The following is an 18,757-nucleotide window of genomic DNA, read 5'->3' as shown; positions in this document are numbered from 1 at the left end:
CTTTCCCTAGTTTTCTTCCCCCTTTCCATGACCTCCTTCCTTTTCTCCTTCTCTCATTCCTTACTTATAGTTCTCTCATTCCTTTTACATTCCTGAAAACAGGGGTAGTTCATCTCAACTAAACAATAATTTTCAGTTACTCACTGGTGAGAGGGTCTATGCTACTTGGGAACTGGTAATTCTTCAAGGTGTCAAACCAGGGACGGCGTTTGAATTTGCAGCAAAGCATCTCACAGTAATGCTCCTCCTCTTCAACTTTCGCAGCTTCAGGTTTTAATTCAGCAGGGGGTGGGGGAAGTGGTTCTGGAGGCTTTTTCTTGGCAGGGGCTAGGAAAACCCATAGAAACATTGAAAACAGTGCAAATTTTTGCCAAACTACAGATCTTATATTTGTTTTGTAAGTGTCTATTAAAATGGCCACCTTCACAAAAGGCCACTTTACATTAACAGCAAGGAGTTCTTGTTCATGGCTTCAAGCTACCTTCATAGACCAGCCTGTCATAAAGACCTAGAAGTATCTCAGCTTTCATATCAAACCACTCCTGTGTCTTTAACAACAGGAATAACAAAATATATGCAGCCTCTTCATGGTGAAAAATTCAAAACACTGTTAAGCTAACAATATACTTAGTGTTACAACACTCCTTTGAGTCATGTAGGGGTTGTTACTCCTTTGTACAGGGTCAAGATTGCTAGTTATGGCACTTTGTATGGGGAGCAAATGGGGAAAAGGGATTAAAGTACTTTTTTTTTTTTTGCATAGAGGATTACACTGAAATTGCCAATCATTTCACTGAACTCTGCTCCAACAGTATTACTGATATACACAAACCATCTAATCCAAACACATTTGTTCAATAATTCCCTTTTGGAATACATCTCTGTTATTCTGGAAGACCAGCTTTCAATGTACAAACTCAAATAATTGCTTTTGTTCCTTGGGCTTTATAAAGCAACAAAAACCTGTCTGAGTTGCTACGATGTCTGTCCTCATTGACTTTCATCCTTTGACCCACATTATACCCATCACCTAGGAGCTTCCAACTCAGCTCTAACTCACATGCCACGGGGCTTTCATCTTCAGAAGAAACATCTGGGTCAATCAGCTTCTCCTTCACTTTTTCAGTCCTGTCCTTAAAGAGCTTCACTAGCTCCTGCAGCCGGTCATTGATGATTGCACTGCTCTGGCTGGTTGGTGAACCCATGTGATCTGGCATACTGTAGAGAAACCAACACAGAATTTCCTAATTGGGGGGTGGGGGGAAGCAAGGGATCTATTCCAAGATCTATTTTTTAAGCTGTAGCTCCCTTAGTTAGGATTTAGCCCTGCCAGGGTTGCCATCAAATAGGTTATCATATCACACATGATCTTGTATAAATTCTCAGATTTCAGTCAATGTCACAGGTTCATGAAGTACAGATGTTTCAAAGGGCCTCTACTAGAAAAGACTTGGAAATTCCTCAGATCAAAGGCTGCTATCTGCCATGTATCTCTGTGCTCCTGATACTAGGAGAAGGTTTTGGTTGTGTAACATCAGATGGAAAAGTGGGTGAAAGTCCAGGAACACCTAGGGTCCAGCTTTTTGGAACTTATTTTTGCTAAAAATTAGGTCAGGTTAAAATTAGATTGCATTATCTGACATAATTGCGAAGTCAAGTTTAACATATGTGTAGACACATACTATCCATGTTTAACTTCATGTTAATTGCTGGTTATTCATCCTAAAGATCCTACATGGTTAGCTGATACAACAGTCCCTATCTATATGGATTGCTAAATCCTACTTAAAAATTAGTTAAAGTAACTCCTCAATGTCTTTTATTGCACTATAAATTTCTCTAGTGAATACAAACTGGCAAACAGATGGTCCTTCTCAAGACTGCTCCATTTGTAGAACATCATAAGGAGATCCAACACTAAGTGTATGTGATAAATATATTCCCTTTGTATTCCAGAAGGAAGAAAAGGGATGGTTGTGTGGAATCAATAGAAGTTGGCAGCACACCATCTCTCTAATGCTCTTCAAATTAAAAACGCAACTCCTCTTCATGTTGAACCAAGTCTTAAAATCATAAGAATACAGGGCTGGAAGAGACCTCATGAAGTCATATAGTCCAGTCCCTTGCTCAAGGCAGAATCATCTCACTCAAGTATTCATCTAACCTGCTAATTAAAATTTCCAGGGATGGCGATTCAATTGCCTCTTAGGTAGCCTGTTTCAGTACTTGACCACCTGCATAGTCAGAGATTTCGTTCTAATCTTCAACCTAAATTTTCTCTCCTGTAGTTTTATGCCACTGCTCCTAATTCAGTCCTCTTCTGCCACAGGGAATAGTCTATCTCAATGATTGTTAACCAGGATACCATGACTTCCTGGGATGCCGCAAGATCTTTTGAAGGGTGCCATGAGGTGTGAGCAAATAAGCAGATACATGCAGACTCAGACTCCTCCCTGCTTGGCTGCTCTCCCGTCCTCACTGCCCAGCCCCCCTGTTGTAATAAGTGTTGTAATAAATAAAATTCATTTTTTAAAATTTGGATGCTGCTCAATTCACAAAAATTATGGAGGGCTGCCTTGAGTCTAAAAATGTGAAGTCTAAAAATTCTCTTAATAATCTCCATTCAGGTATTTGAAGACTATTATAAAACCTCTCTCAGTCTTCTCTTCTCCAGACTCAGTAAAGCTAGTTCTTTCAACCTTTCCTCATAAATCATGAGTTTCGTAACTCAAGTCTTCTAGTGATGCTTATGAAGATGGCGATATTTGGCAATGCATAATTTAAAATAAAATAGATATTAAAATCAACTTTAAAAGAGGTTCTTAGATCTTTGATTCAAAACTATGTTATTTTTTCACTACATAGTACACGTTCTATGATTTTAGATGCAAAAGAACCAAGTCAGTAATAATAATTAGAACATTTTTACCTAATTACATGCAGAACTAAAGGAGCAGTTTCTACTCTGGCAAATGCATGCTTATTTCCATATTCACTGCACATTCTAAGCACTGCACTTGTACATCTTAATAACAAAACTGATTAGAAAATGGCTGCATAAATCTGGGTTTCTCATTTCACAAGGTTACCTTCCTTGCCAGTCTCTGGATGGGGATGGCAGTGGAGAGGTAAAAGTGAGCTCCTCCAGGGTGTCATCATGGGATTCGTGCTTCTTCCTAAAGAAAAGTAACAACTGATACTTAGCAAATGGAAGCCAACACTCTCCCTTCCCCTCTTGCTTCCTTTGCATTTATCTTTATGTTCTTCTGCCTATTTCCTTTTTCCTTGTTCTCTCCCTATTTTAGGGAAAAAATATAAATAGAAAATTAAAAGCAAGATGATGATCTTAGGAAGAGGAATAATCAGAAAGAAAGTTTTCTTTGCCCCTCCTTTCACTTACATACATACATATAAATCTTTGTGCAGGCTTATAAAAAGGAAACAGAAGATCAAAATGGTTTACTATGCAAAACTACAGAACTTCACAGAAAGCTGCAGTCCTGGCTCTTGCATTTCGGCCAAAGAAAGGCAGTCCATAAATGATGCCTGTTGAAAATATATCATTATCCTTATGAAAGCAACAACTTGGTAGGTAATTATGTTAAACATAATATTGCTCACTCTTCTTATTATTAATAATTTTTTCTTCCTTATCAATGCCAGACAAACATTTACAAATGTTTCCCTCTTTGGGGAAGAAACTCTCTTCTACTGTATGTTTAGGTATCACCTAACACAACAAGAACCTGATCTCTCTCAAGGCCTCTAAGCACTAATGTAATGCAAATACACTAGTGTGCAGCTGGCACAACATCTGAATGGGACCTGGGGGTCACAACCGACCAGAAGATGAATAGGATCCAAGAGTGTGATGAAGTTGTCAGCAGGGCAAATAGAATTCTGCTGTGTATCAGCTGATGTGTTGCCAGCAGATCCAGAGAGGTGCTTCTCCCCCTCTACTCAGCATTGGTGAGGCTGCAGCTGGAGTACTGTGCCCAGTTTTTGGCACTGTACTTCAAGAAGGATACAGATAAGCTCAAGAGGGTGCAGAGAAGGGCCACCTGCATGATCAGGGGCCTGGAGGATAGGTCCTATGAGGAGAGACTAGGTTTCTTCAGTGTGTGTAAGAGGAGGCTGAGAGGTGACTTGAAAGCCACCTACAAGTATGTCAGGGGTGAGCACCAAGATCTGGGGGAGCAACTGTTCAGGAAGGCACCTCTTGGGAAGATGAGGACCAATGGTCACAAACTAACAGAGGGAAGATTTAGACTGGACATAAGGAAGAACTTATTCTCCGTAAGGTTAACTAGAACTTGGAACACACTTCCGGCAGACATGGTACCGTCGCCATCCTTGGAAGTATTCAAGAGGAGGCTGGATAACTACCTCGTTGAGCTAGTTTGAGCTCATTAACCTCCTGCCTATGGCAGGGGACCAGACTTGATGATCTTCCAGGTCCCTTCCTGTCCATTGATTCTATGAAATAATAAATCTTCATCCTCATCATAAAATAAAACCAGCATGGGGTTGCTCAGTGTATCACTTGGTAGTAACCTGCACTGTCATTTAGGAAACCAGGTTCTGGAGCAACCATAGGAATCCATGTACGCAAAAAGAAGAAGTCATTATAATACCAGAGAACAAAGTTCTCAGTCTCTGAGAAGTGGGTTTGCCATTGTTAACAGGTGTTCGAGCCCACTGTAACAGGCTCAACAAAATACAGTTACAAGCATAGACACAGCACACTAGTTTGCATTTGTATGTCCTATGTGAGAAATCTGGTTACATGAGGAACTAGATGACCCTATCTGTCTATTATGACAGATCATAATGAGTGGCTAAGCAATATTCAGACAAACTCTTCTTATGCAGGTCATTCCTAAAATATATGAAAAATTCCTTCCTCATTTTATGCCTAGGTCAAAATTCACTCCAGGGAAACCTGAATGAATCCCATACCCTGCTTTTTCTAGCCATCTCTGCTTGTAAGGACAAAAAAACACAAAACTTTGATTTAAAAGACAGTGAGGACCAAAATTCTCTCTCAGGTAATTTCAGTAGATGTTTTAGAAGTGAAACAAACAATAACTTGAACCAGAGTCTCTCTCTCACATACTTGATAACATCAAGACTCATGCAGTTGATAGTCCTGAGCTAACTGATAAAACTAGAGAGCTAAAAACAAGGTGCACTGGGCAAGATTTAAATTTTAGATGCAAGTAATTCCTGTAGCAAGTACCTAAACATATCAGGTGAATCATCACTCGCCTCCTCATTATATAAGGATTAATTTCAGACTCAGCAAAGTCTTAAGCTTGAACTGTACTACGGATTTAAAAAAGTAGTTAATAGTTTCCTGGCAGAACAGAACCCCAAGTAAATGAAGCATATTAAGATACAAACATCACATTATTGCTTATCTCTAGGGAAAATAAAAACAAACAGGTGCAATGGGCATAGAAGCAACATGAAGAAATGGAGGAAACAGTAGTTTCTTCCAAGTGCAATGGTGGACACTAGGGTTGTGCAAAGCTTCGGATCACGATTCAGATTCGGAGACGATTCGGATGATTCAGAGGCAGAATCTACAAACCCAAATCAAATCGCTGGAAGCTTTAGGCTTTCCGAATCGATTCGGAGATTCAGCCATAGAGTATAATGGGGAATCAATGAAATATCTATAACTTTGTTGTCTTTTGGCTGATTCAGATGAAACCTGCAGGGATGGTAGCCTCTGCTGAGAGCATGATGCATGTCTTGGTTCAAGGTGATAGGTGCAGGGGTTTCTGGGAATCTGCACCTCAAAATCCTGAAAGCAAAACTCAGGTCATGTGTGTTTGTTAACAGTGGGCTGAAAACTGCAGGGGTGGTAGCTCTTACTGAGGCCACAAAGCCTGCCAAGTGTCAAAGAGATAGGTGCAGGGGTTTCTTGGAAACTGTACCTCAAGCTACTGACAAGTAAAACTCATGTCATGTGTGCGTGTTAAGCCACATTGGGGTGAAAACTGCAGGAATGGTAGCTGTTGCTGCGGCCACAAATCCTGCCACATTTCAAGGAGATAGGTGCAGGGGTTTGGGGGAAACTGTACCTCAAGCTGCAGACAAGCAAAACTCATGACATGGGTGACACTGTGTGTGTTAAGGTGCAGCAGGGTGAAAGCTGTAGGCCTGCTAGCCCCTGCTGAGGCCATGAAGCCTGGCAAATTGGCTTAGGGGTCACACCCAGAGAGTGGTGGTGGACAGGTCAATATTGACCTGGAAAGATGTGGGCAGTGGAGTCCTGCAAGGTTCGGTCCTTGGACAGGTGCTATTTAATGTCTTCATCAGTGACTTGGATAAGGGCATAGAGAGCACCCTGTCCAAGTTCACAGATGATCCAAATTGTGGGACAAGGTTAACACAGCAGAGGGTAGGGAACGGATCCAGGTGGATCTGGACAGGTTGGAAAAATGGGCAGAAGGAAATAGGATGCAGTTCAACAAAGACAAGTGAAAAGTGCTGCACCTGGGTAGAAAGAACCACCAACACACTTACAGGCTGGGGGATTTCTCAGCAGCACAGCAGTGGAAAGGGATCTTGGAGTCATAGTTGATTCCAAGATGAACATGAGTCATCAATGTGACTAAGTGATCAACAAGGCTAACTGCATTTTATCATGCATTAGCAGATGAATGATGAACAGGTCCAGGGAGGTGATGCTTCTCCTCTATGCGGCACTGGTCAGGCCACAGTTGGAGTACTGCATCCAGTTTTGGGTGCCGTATTTGAAGAGGGATGCAGTGAATCTTGAGAGGGTTCAGAGGAGGGCCACTCATATGGTCAGAGGCCTGCAGACAAGGCCCTACAAGGAGAGACTGAGGGACCTAGATCACTTCAGCTTTCACAAGGGAAGGCTGAGAGGTGATCTTGTGGCTCCCTATAAATTCATCAGGGGAGGGCAGCAGGGAATAAGAGATGCTATATTTACTAGGACACCCCCTGGAATAACTAGGAACAATGGCTACAAATTGATGGAGAGCAGATTTAGGTTGGACATTAGAAAGAACTTCTTCATAGTAAGGGTTACCAGAATCTGGAATGGGCTTCCAAGGGAGGTGGGGCTCTCCCCTACCCTGGGGGTCTTCAAGAGGATACTGAACAAGCACCTAGGTGCGGTCGTCTGATCCCAGTGCTCTTTCCTGTCCAGGGCAGGGGGTCGGACTCGATGACCAGCTGAGGTCCCTTCTGAACCAAACATCTATGAACCTATGACTTCAGGGGAGGTTATCTTTCTTCCAAGTACAAGTACAGTTCATCCATTCATATAAGCATTTTCCTCTTGCAAAATAACAAGGTTTTTAATGCATGAAAAGACTGCACAAGCAATCATTTTGGAACAGTTTAAAAGTGTGTGTCTAATTTCTTTGAATGGGTATTTGTACTTTCTTGAAAGACTTCTACTTAAGGTATGCAAATTATATTCTATCTCTAAGTGGCACAGTATTATTAATCTCTATTTTCTATGAGAAAAGTGAGGAAAATGTAACCAATAATGAGATACAGGCAGCTATAGAATGCAAAAAATGCACACAATGAACTTTAATACTACTAAGAATTACATAGGACATACTAAATTCTGTAACAGCTTGTCAGCACCTGAGGCAAAGAATGAACACCATTACAGATGAGAGATACCTGAGACATGACATGTAAGTAGTAATGGCTGGTGACTGGTGTGAAACAGAACAGATGATACAACATATGATGACTACTTGGAACCCAGGAAGAGCTCTACAGTATCTGCCAAACATTGTCCTTGAGTACTAAATCAGCTGAATACCTGATGAGACCATGAATCACAAAAGTGGTTCTGCAACTGTCCAGAATAAAGATCCAGAGGGGGCTAATTTGAATTTGACAAATAAATCAATTTCTGTCACCCTAGATTCTGATACCCTAGATTCATAAGGATTTCAATTAAAACAAACACAGGCAGGATTTCCATACAAAAACAAAACACACTCACATCAAGTCTCAATGTGCAAGGCATGAAACACTGGAGTTCTGATTACTAACAACTAACTGCATATTATCAAGTGTGGAATTTCAGGAATTCAGCAAAAACCGACCAGTTTGCATAATTTCCTTGCAAAACTACACAGAGAGAAACAGGATAACTAAAAGTGTTAGTCCTGCAGTCAAAGTTCAGAAAGTTTAACTTGGCAAGAATTAGATATATCTAATTTTACTGGATCTTTAAACAAATGGATTAGCTGGCTTCTCCATTAGAGACGTCAGTGGACTGAAAAAATGGTCTTTCTACCAATCCTTGGTTACTTCAGTTTATAAATACAACTGAAGCAAAAGCAAATTAACAAATAATGTTACTATAATAATAGGTAACTATTTTTCCCTTGATGCTTCACTTGATTCCTCACAATGTCAGCGGAAGTCCAGCACAGCTGAGGTTCAGGACCCACAAGTTTAAATTGTGGGGGAAAGGGTATGAAACATGAATTAGTTTTACAAACACAAGAAACAGTCAGAGGTTCACAGAAGTTATACCAGGTCTATCCATCCCTGATAAAAATATTCCTCACAAGCACTTTGATTCTGATTGGACTGCCCCAGTACATCCTACTTTCCTTCTCAATAACCCTGCATATGCAAAATCTTAAGCAAACTGCTTTCCAGCTTTCCTTTCCCTTCCCTTGTTTATTCCTTTGAGACAACAGTCCCTTTCCTCCCGTTGGATCCCTATCTAGCCCATGTTCCTTCATGTGCTTCACTATTGTTTGTTAATTCACAAGCAGCTTGACACCTTCAGGTGCTATATGTGCTCTTGATTCTTGAACATTAACAGCTGCTTTACTTTAAAGGATGAGCCTAGGGATTTGGTGGAAATATTTGCGGGGCACATTTGCACCTGGCATCCACCAAGTTGTTTGTGATATAAAGAGAAACAGAAAAGGGCTTGTCAGAAAGAGAAACAGAAACGGGCTTGTCAGAACAGATCTCAGGACATTAAGTTAAGGAGAAATGTAAAGGGGAAGGGCATTAGATAGGAAGGAGAAAAAGGTGACAGCTCTGAAGAAGGGCTCTGTGGCTGAATTTAGGGAGACCCTTATATTTTTTTGCTAAGAGCATGTGCTATTTATTCAAGCCCACATATTTCCAAAAGCACCAGTACTATAAAACAGCGGTTTTAACACTGCAGTCTCTGGAATCTATCAAATGACATTTAAAAGTAGCAGTTAGTCATTAATGAATGCCTTGATGGAGGGATACAAACACCTTATCTCACTTCCTAAAAGATTTTTGCTCCTCACCCTTGCCTTCACATCCACCAAAACGTACACTCTGTCTTTCTGTGGAAGGTGAAGCTTGAGGAAAAATGCATCAAAACATATTTTCAAATGGACAGAAGATGAGGAAAAGAGAGCTGTCCTCCAAAAGGCTGAGCCTGGCGACTCAAAGAAATAACTGATAATATGCAGCTCACCTTCTTTCCTGGCAGATGGTACAGCTGGAGGGAAGGCAGATTCCCAAGACAGGAATGTAAAGGTCAACTGATATTGTGGGAAATGGGTATATCACTTCTAAACTCCATGGGCGACTGTACATGTGAATATACACATAACAAAAATGTCACTTTGGTGTGGCTTAATGGCATCACACATTAGATATGTGCCAGTTTGGGGGCTTTTAGGCGAGTTTGCATCGTTGTTAACTAAACTATATCCCAATGTAGTTTAGTTTGCAATGATGCATTACAGCTATTAGTCAGCTCATCCCCCGGCCGTGGGAGAGGTGGGCAGGCTGCACAGAAAAAAATGATAGGTCCCCTCGCTGATAGTGGCCTCTGAGCCGCAGGGGGCTCTAGGCCTTTGCTCTGCAGCAGCAGCACCCCCTGGGGGCCCCCGGGTGGGCTGCTAGTCGGCTGGGTGCTGCCCCAGCTCGGAGGCAGCACCTGGCCCGATCCAACTCTTTCCTGGGGGTGCCACTGCCACAGAGGGAAGGACCAGGGACCCCTGCAGCTCAGGGACCACTTGGCCTGCCAGCAGCTCACCCCCCTACCCACAAGCAGGCTCTGCCAAAAAAAGAAGAAAAAAAAAAGAGATCAGGTCCCTCGCCGTAACATAATGGAAAAACAAAACCCCTAAATTGAAATGGTAAGTTTCAATTAAAAACCCACCATTTCAATTTTGTGGACATAGAAGACTAAACCCCCGTCATGCGTACAAGTGCCTCATGAAGCTATGCAGGTGCTTGGGTTGCAGAAGTTAGTGGTCTCAATTTCTTATTCACTTGTGAAAGAAATGAGCCATTGTGTTATATCCCCTCTACTCTAGGATATTTCTACTCTTAGATACATTACAGTTGCCTCTTCAGTGGAAGTCAACAGGAACTGTGAATCCATAGCACAGGTAAAGCTTGGGCTCTAAGGGATCAACGGTTTAAGCCCATTAAAATCAGTGCAAGTCTTTCTATTTATTTCATTGCTTTGGATCAGACCCTACCTTATTTTAAAGCCATAACTATCTAATAGATGAAGTGTGCTTGTGTGAAGGAAAAGTTTAAGATGAAAAGAAATTACAGACTGCATCTCCACAAACTGCTGACTGCTCAGTAGCTCGTTACTACTGCGCAGGAGCAATAAATGGCAGGAAGCATGATGTGATACTACTGTGCAGTAGTAATGAGCTGCTGCACAGTCAGTGTCACCTAAAAGCCATTCAGCAACATTTACACAAGTACTAAATGACTGTGCAGTAATGACTGTGCAGTCAGTGTCTCATGTAGATGTGGCCGCCGGCAGATAAATCATCAGGAGTAAAAACTAAGGAAATAACTCCAGTCTCTTGTGCACATACAGAAATCTGCAAACTTTTCCACTGTCACAATAAATGTGCTTATTAGTACCTAGTTGAATAATCTAAATAGCTGTAGTATATGATCACTTGACCTTTGAGAAAGCTGTACAAAATAAAAACCAAACTCAACAGAGCATACAGCATTGAGCTTAAAATAACTAAAGAAAAAGAACATTTTAAAAGAGGGAGTATGTAGCACAAGTAAGAAAATATGCACAAATCAAACTTATACAAATATGGAGGAAATGAAGTATGAAGGAATTTGCATACAAATGATAAAAATGTAAATTGTATCTTCAAGCTCACAGGTAGCTGGCATAATTGCCTAAGTAAAGACATAGCACAAGAAATATGTAGGGAGAAGGTGTGAAGGGAAGTCAAGCATGTTATTGTGTTCTGAAAAGATTGTTCAGAGTGAATGACAAAGCTGGGAGACCAACCAAAAATTGTTGCAAATGGTCCAGTGGCAAGATAAAAGCATGCATTTCAGTAAAGTCAGAACTCCTTAAATGGCAGAAATAAGATGCTGTTATTGTGTCAGTATGGGAGGCCAACAATAACCTATTTCAACTACTGAGGTGTTAAGCTAGAATACTATCAGGCTTGCCCTTCTGGCAGAGCCTTTGGCTTGTATGGACTGCATGTTTGGACTGGATGCCTTATTATTTTGACATCAGTACTGTATGAGTTTTGATGTACCATGCTTGGATGCTTACGACAGACAACTTCCAAATATATTATTACTTGCATTACAACTAAAGCTTTCAATGAGATTGGAGACCTCCACGGTGTTAGGCACTGCGTAAATACAGAGTTAGAGTCAGCCCCTGCTCTGAGGATCTTACAAATAAGTAGACAATCCCTAATTTACAGATTGGAAACCGAAACAAAGAAAGATTATGTAACTTGCTCAAGGTCACGCAGGTTGTTTGTGGCAAATCGCATCTCCTGAGTTCCCATCCAGTGCCTGACAACACAAATCCTTCTTTCTTCTCTTAAATATGTGAACAGATATAATGCCTGCCAGTGCGGCAATATGGAGGGGATCTAGGTGTTGCTATATATCTGTAAATATTTATACCATTCGCACTGTTATTCTATGGGAACAATTTATAATCTAAGTTTTATTCACAGTGTTGATATATCTTTCCTTTGTGACTTTCAGTAAGCAATTTAATTTTGCTGTGCCTCTGTGCTTGCACTCATGTAACACAGATAAGAATTCTACTCTACCACATGGGTTTGTTATGACATTTAATTCATTAGTATCTTTAAAACAGTTTGAAATCCTCTGTTGGAAGGCATGATAGAAAACCAAAGTATTAATATAACATCTGAATTTCAGTCAAACAATATTTGGGATTTGCTTGGTAATAAGAACAATTTCTTTCCAGAAAGTAGAATAAATTGGGTTTTTGTTTCAAAGGAAAGCAAGCAACAACAAAAAAAAATTTTAATTTGGAAACGGAAACCATACATCTTGGAAGATCTTATAGCTGGGGAATAACCGAGGAGGAGAAATTGGGAAAAATTCATGGTTTTGTGTTCATTTTTTGGTATTTGTTTCTCACCCAGGTCTACTTTTATGGAATTAATAGCCACTGTGCACTGATTTTCATCAAAGACCGCTCAATAAACAATTTATTTGAACATATAATAGCAGCAGCAGCTGCCAACTATAGCACCTCAGCTAGACAAAAAGTCTGATTTCAGGTGCAAAAATTTTGTGCGGATTCAGTTTCTAAGACACTGAATAAACAAAATGTCAATCATCCACTGTGACATTTTTGCTGTTCTATCAAAATGATATCATCCCAGTTAGGGGTGTGCGAAGTGGTCCCTATTGGATTTGGATTCGGATTTGGCCGAATTGAATCAGGGACAGTGATCCGAATCAATGAGTCGATACAGCTCCTGTGGGACACTCCATGCACATAGAAAACTTGGCGGCAAACCGGGAAGTGGACCAGAAGTATTTCCAGTCCACTTCTGGGTCCGCCAGGGAGCGCACTTGGGGAGCCCCCTGGTGCCCTCCCAGCTCAGTGATCAGCCACAGAGGGTCCCAGGTGCCCTCCTCAGCCCCAGGAGGCACCAGTCGCTAAGCCAGGGGGGTTCAGGGGGGGGGGGCCAGCATGTTCCCTGGTGGACCCGGAAGTGGACCACCAGGGAGCATGCTGAGAGAGAGAGAGAGAGGGCTGGCTAGTGCCACCTAACTGACGGGTGGCACTAGCCATAAGACCTCCGACATCACACCTACTCTCCTCCATTCTTTACACATACTGGTAGTTCCACAAATCTGCATCACAGAACTCAGGTTTTATACATAAACTGTCTTGTGCAGCCTTTTGTCTGATATTGAATAAGAACCCTTTTCGTCATGTTACTTATCTTTGCTCTTCTCACACAAATTCTTTAATGTGAATATGAAGTTTGCAAATGAAGAGATGTCAAAAGACACTTGGAAAAGAGGAGGTTATGCTGCATCATCCTTAGCTTTTCCATGTGGGTATCTACAGACACCTGTAGTGCTCCAAGTAAAGGAGAAGCACCTGACTTCATTCTGGACAGAGTTGAGAATAATGGTTTAAAAAACAACTCAAAGTAACTGTTGTTAAATGGCCACCTCATCAGTTTGGGATGCCCTGTTGAGCTGAAATATAGCAGAACACAATATATTTAATGGTATTTTCCAGATCCTTACCTACTAGATCCTGTCCGGCTGGGTACAGTGAGCATTTGGGATACATTATCAGAGGGTAGCTGCAGAGGAGGGTGACTTGTCTCTTCTGCTGGAGCCTCACCTTGGGCATCCACATCCTTGATGCTGACAATGGGGTAGGCAATCGACGATGGCTCTTGGAAAAAAAAGAAACATACAAAATGAATCCAAAAAGGAAAAAGGAAACGTCTGCAACATGTTTTTTGGCTCAACATCAATATTAGTCAACCCACAGCCATCAACTTCCAGCCTTCATTTGTGCCTCTAATTATCTATATTAAAAGAACATTCAGTAGCCATCAGTTTGGAAAAACTCCATAAAATTCATAGATAAGGTCCAGGCTGCTCTAAGGATGGTTTAGAAAAAAAGATGTATTAGGCTAGTTATTCGGTAGGTGTAAATCAGCATGTGTCCATTGAGTTCAGTGTCCTCCCACCTGAGAATCTGGCCTATGAAGCACAAGAACCTGAGTTAACATCTCTCAGTATTATCTTCAGTTGAGACCTGTATCATAAAAAACAACATCTCCTTGCGTGTTTAACTTATTTTGTTTATCTGTCACACAAGAGACCACAATGAACCATTGTTTATATTTTTGCATGAGTTTATTCATTTCTTTTTTTTAACAGATAAGCAAAAAAGCCAGAAAATGTGTGGGTGCTTTTCTTATACTCTCAGACCTTGCAAATATTTTTTTCTTTTAAACAAATTGAATAATTTGCTCCACACAATGGAAAAGTATATTCTGAGGTCACTTAGACTATCAGTGTCATAAGTAAAGTTTCTTACATCAATATGTACATACATAAAGTTTCCTAATAGGTGTGACATCATAATTGCATCATCTTAGTTTGGATTTCAAATTACAACACAGCACACACTTATACCACACAAGGAAATATTTAAATGATAACCTGATGGGGTCTCCCTTTTTATGAGGTAATAACTACTTCCTGGGCTAAATAAAGGTAATGGCTGAAGGCTGAGATAATAAAGAGAAAATAAATTCAAAGGCCAAGAGCACAGGGAACTACGTAATTGAAAAATAAAAGTTCAGCTAGGAGTTTAGGGCGTGTGTAGATGAAACAGGGGCCTTAAATTGAAGCAGTGGGTTTTAAAACACCGCTTCAATTTAGGGCTGATTAAACCCCTGTGTCATGCACACACCCCGCTGACTTACCTGCCTATCCAACAGGGAGAGGAAGGCAAGCTGCCAGCGGGTGGAGCAGTCCCTGGGCTGCGGACGGGCTGGTGCTTCCCTCTGTGGCAGTGGTGTGCGCCGCCCCCTGCCGCCCCCCACCCACACCAGGTGGCACCTGCCCACAGGCACCCGGCTCAGGTGGTCCTGGGCACCACAGCCACGGACAGAAGCACCAGGCCCCCACGCAGCTCAGGCAGCCAGGCTTGCGGGGGGGTGGGAATCAGGCTTGCCACTTCTCTTGGGCGGACCAGCTTTCCCAGGTTGCTGCCAGGCTGCCTGCAGGGCTTCCTGCAGAGCCGCATGGAGCCTCATGCTACGCTCTGTGGCTGTAGGGGCAGCAAACTAAAACTCCTTGAAGGAGTTTTAGTTTGCTGCTCCCCAAGTCATTTAAGGTGCATTACGCCATTAAATTTCCTGCAGCGGCTGGAATTAATGCACAATACACTTCAGAGGCGTGCAAACACCGACACCATTAAAGCAGTGCAAAAGCATTTAGCCAGCTTTAAAGTGTTGTGCACACACGTCCCCCGTTGTGTCTACACACAGCCCTAATGTCTAGTATCCCCACATTCTGACTGGCTGAGGCACTTACTCTCATTAGGATATGTAAAATCACAGCTCATGAGTAAGTCCTTGATATTTTCATTTACAGAGTGTGAAACTCACCCCTGAGCAGGTAACTGTGCACCACTTATGCTGGGTGAACTGCCTTCGCACAGGGTGAGAGTCACCAAAAGGTATAAAAGCATTCACAGACACACACGCTCCAAACCCTTGTTGATTACTATATGACCGAGTTGGCTGAGCAGGACAAAGCAAACACACACAACAAACAGAGAACATTAGAATGACATTAAGGGGCAAATTCTGCCATACTTAATCAGACAGAAAGGTATTAATGTGGTTCTAACAAATCCAGCCCAGGAAGATTAGAAAAGCACCAATTCACATTTATGGACTAAACTGTTTATAAGAGGGAACAAGACTCCACTCTCCCATTCCCTGGCTCTCACTGATTAGCAAGAGAGTTCATGCATAATAGAGATGTACTCCTTTACCTGAAGGTTTTCTTTTGGGATTATTTAGCAGGGAGAGGGTTTTACTTCCAACCCAGACATCCCCAAAATGCACTTTGAAACCACAGTCATTCTAATACAGTGCGTTAATACAAAATACATTCCATATTAAAAAGCTGGTTCTTATTGTATCGCTATGTTGCAATAGAAGAACATGGTTAAGGAAAAGGAAAAAAAAAGGAAATAGTAACAGAAAGGATGCACAGAGATCAAGGCCCCCACACAAAGCAGTGCAAGCACATTATAAAAGCCATAGGTTCTACTACCCAAGGGGCGAGGAGGGGGCTGTTCCTCTCTCAGAAAATTGAGGTTCACCACACCAGCCTTTCCCTTTCTGGTGATGAGGATGGGGATGCGTGAGGTGGTAGAAGATTGGTAGCTGGGAACATTGGGTAACTGCTCTACTATGCTTTGGGAGAAAGGGGAGGAGCTTCTGCGGTCAAGTGGCTTGTCATGCACCAGGCGGTTTAACTCAACGTCTTTGGCTTGCTTGGACATGGTGGGAGCCTAGGCACTTCAAGCAAGGGACAGCGCATCTGAAGCTGCAACAAGAAACACAGAATCATATGAGAGAGTGCTGCTTAGTCAACAAGAAATACAGTGCTCAGATGAGCTTTGTTTCAGTACTCACAAGTGTGGAGTGTGGTGGCAGTGATTACAAAGTCCCACTAGGGCCCCAGAGGGTCCAATTGGAGAATCACTCCAAGCTTATGCCAAAGGCCCTCCCCAACTGACTCAGCTGTAAATGGATACCTGGCCATTCTGGCTGAGTAGTCAAGGGCAGGTGGTAGTGATGATAGCCACAGCACTCCCTGGTGTGCCACTGGCATACTTGAACCACACTAACCTAATAGGCCACTAGGCTCTGGTGAATCTCTGGCCTTTTGCACTCACAGATGTGAAAGATAACACCACCAGGAGAGTTGCATCCTACCAGACTGGGCCTGCATCCTGACATTCAGCACCCATCCTGTTTCACTACTGAGGCTCTTCTCCACAAAGACTGATGGACAGAATCAGGCATAGTTTTGTGACTCTGTTCACAGAACTGACAAGCAAGGAATCAGGCTGTCCAACCACACACATTTCACTTGTTACCCAAACAATGCTCTCCAGAAGTGAGAGGGTAAGTAACATCTTCCATGGCTTTAATTGTTCTGCCTGCCCCCAAACTTACAGTTTTCACTTTAAGGCTGCTTCCAATCTAGTCTCTCATTTATAAATTCTGCAAAATATGAAATGCCCAGTCTCCAAACCACAAGCCATAATGGATCAGACATACACCTCCCCTCTTACGATCGAATGTAAATTGATCCATCCCACAGATAAGTGGAGGCCTAGCGTTTTAAAGAAACATTATGAGACAATTTTGCAAAAATGTCTATAAATTCTAGATGCTTCTATTTTTGAGTGCCCACTAAGGACACTGAGAACTTCTATCAGCTCTCTCTTTCTCAGTATGTTAGGGCAATATGAGGGCTACTGTAACCTGCATCAACTGACAACAGTCCACAAATTGCTTGCCAACTTTGGATAGTTGAGCACAGCACATTCTAGCCAAGCCTACTTTCTGCCCCAACATCTGTTCCAGGGTCTATGCAGGGATGACATGCCAGTTCTGGTCCCAGTACACAGCTGGAATCCCAAGCAAGGGAGACCAAGCCAGGTTCTCTCCTATTCAGGCTGCTAAGGGGACCAAATGGAAAGGGGACCAAAGAGAACTTGCACCCACAGTTCATGTAGGGGCTAATCGCTACTGGGCATGAATGCTGATTGCTTCTGATTTTGTGCAGAAAGGAGGGTTTAGGAGAATTATACTCAGAATATCCTTCGGGAAAATTTTATCTAAATGCAAAAGCCTTGAAGATCTTACTGCAAGGTGTATGTGCAACTTAAGCAATATATAAGTGCTTCTAAGTTCTACCCACAGAAAATACACATCTGTTGACCCATAGCATTGTTGCTGAATTGTAAGGTTTGTGTTATCATTATAATAATAATGTAATATTAAGCATATCTGCAAGAACACACTGAACAGTTAAAAGCAACTCTCAGAAATGAAACAAGGCTATGGGTCAAATCACCCTTTGAGTAATTCCAGAGACCTTGAAGAAGCTGTACTAGAAATAAACACAGACCTTTGAATGATGTTCCCATTAAATTCCACTTCTAATTTTTATTCATTCATTCCTAAAAGGTTAAAGTAAAATGCATTTTACAAAACAAGTTATTCCCCAAATTGAATGAGGGAGCAGAGAAAAATCTTTTTTTTCCCCTTCATTTCTCCCTCAGCTGAAGGACAACTTCCTACATCATGAGAGAAATTATTTTAATCAAGATTAACTGCTGCCTAACTCTCATGAGAGAAATTATTTTAATCAAGATTAACTGCCGCTTAACTCTCCCCTTCCATATCTGGGTATAACTGATGGTAACTCTGCCACTGTTTCTCCCATAAGATGCTTTAAATGAGGTAAGAGTAATTTCAGAAAGCAGGCCCGTCACACACAAGAATCACATTGAATAAGAATTCTAAAAGGCGAGTTTTCCTCTGATAAGGTATTTCATTGTCCCTTTTTTGGTTGCTAGGAACTGACTGCCATTATGTGTTATATATGGTACCTTCAGTATCTTTTCCAGCAGGCTCCGATTCAGGTTCTGCTTGCACTTCTTCCACCTATACAAAACAATCAGTCCACTGTAAAAACATCCCATTCCTTTACCAAAAGTAAAACAGAAAAGCAGTATTTTATACAGGCTGAAATCTAATGCAGTTTTAGTAGCAAACTGAAAGTTAATATTACTAGGATAGTTCAGAACCTTTCCATCTGTCAGGTAAAAAAAGACAGAGATGATCTAACATCATAACAGCTGTAGGCTATTTCACTAGAGAAGTCACAGACTAAT

The 18,757-nt window shown here is 41.7% G+C and overlaps 1 protein-coding gene across 6 annotated transcripts in view; it reads right to left on the bottom strand.

Moving 5' to 3' along the window:
• The window catches only part of CNGB1 (cyclic nucleotide gated channel beta 1), a 97,345-nt gene that overhangs the window by 26,924 nt on the left and 51,664 nt on the right, over window positions 1-18,757 (bottom strand). For 5 of the 6 annotated variants that reach the window (XM_025199762.1, XM_025199757.1, XM_025199760.1 and 2 more), the window contains 5 exons: window positions 18,473-18,527; window positions 13,555-13,708; window positions 3,090-3,176; window positions 1,061-1,218; window positions 145-327 (listed from right to left, as the gene is read on the bottom strand). In XM_025199762.1, coding sequence (XP_025055547.1) covers window positions 145-327; window positions 1,061-1,218; window positions 3,090-3,176; window positions 13,555-13,708; window positions 18,473-18,527 — 637 coding nt within the window. The remainder of the gene's footprint in view (window positions 1-144; window positions 328-1,060; window positions 1,219-3,089; window positions 3,177-13,554; window positions 13,709-18,472; window positions 18,528-18,757) is intronic. The other variant, XM_025199759.1, reaches the window with a different exon arrangement.

The sequence above is a fragment of the Alligator sinensis genome, unplaced genomic scaffold, assembly GCF_000455745.1.
Source record: "Alligator sinensis unplaced genomic scaffold, ASM45574v1 scaffold203_1, whole genome shotgun sequence".
NCBI classification, from domain to species: domain Eukaryota; kingdom Metazoa; phylum Chordata; order Crocodylia; family Alligatoridae; genus Alligator; species Alligator sinensis.
This window is presented reverse-complemented; position numbering and strand designations above follow the sequence as displayed.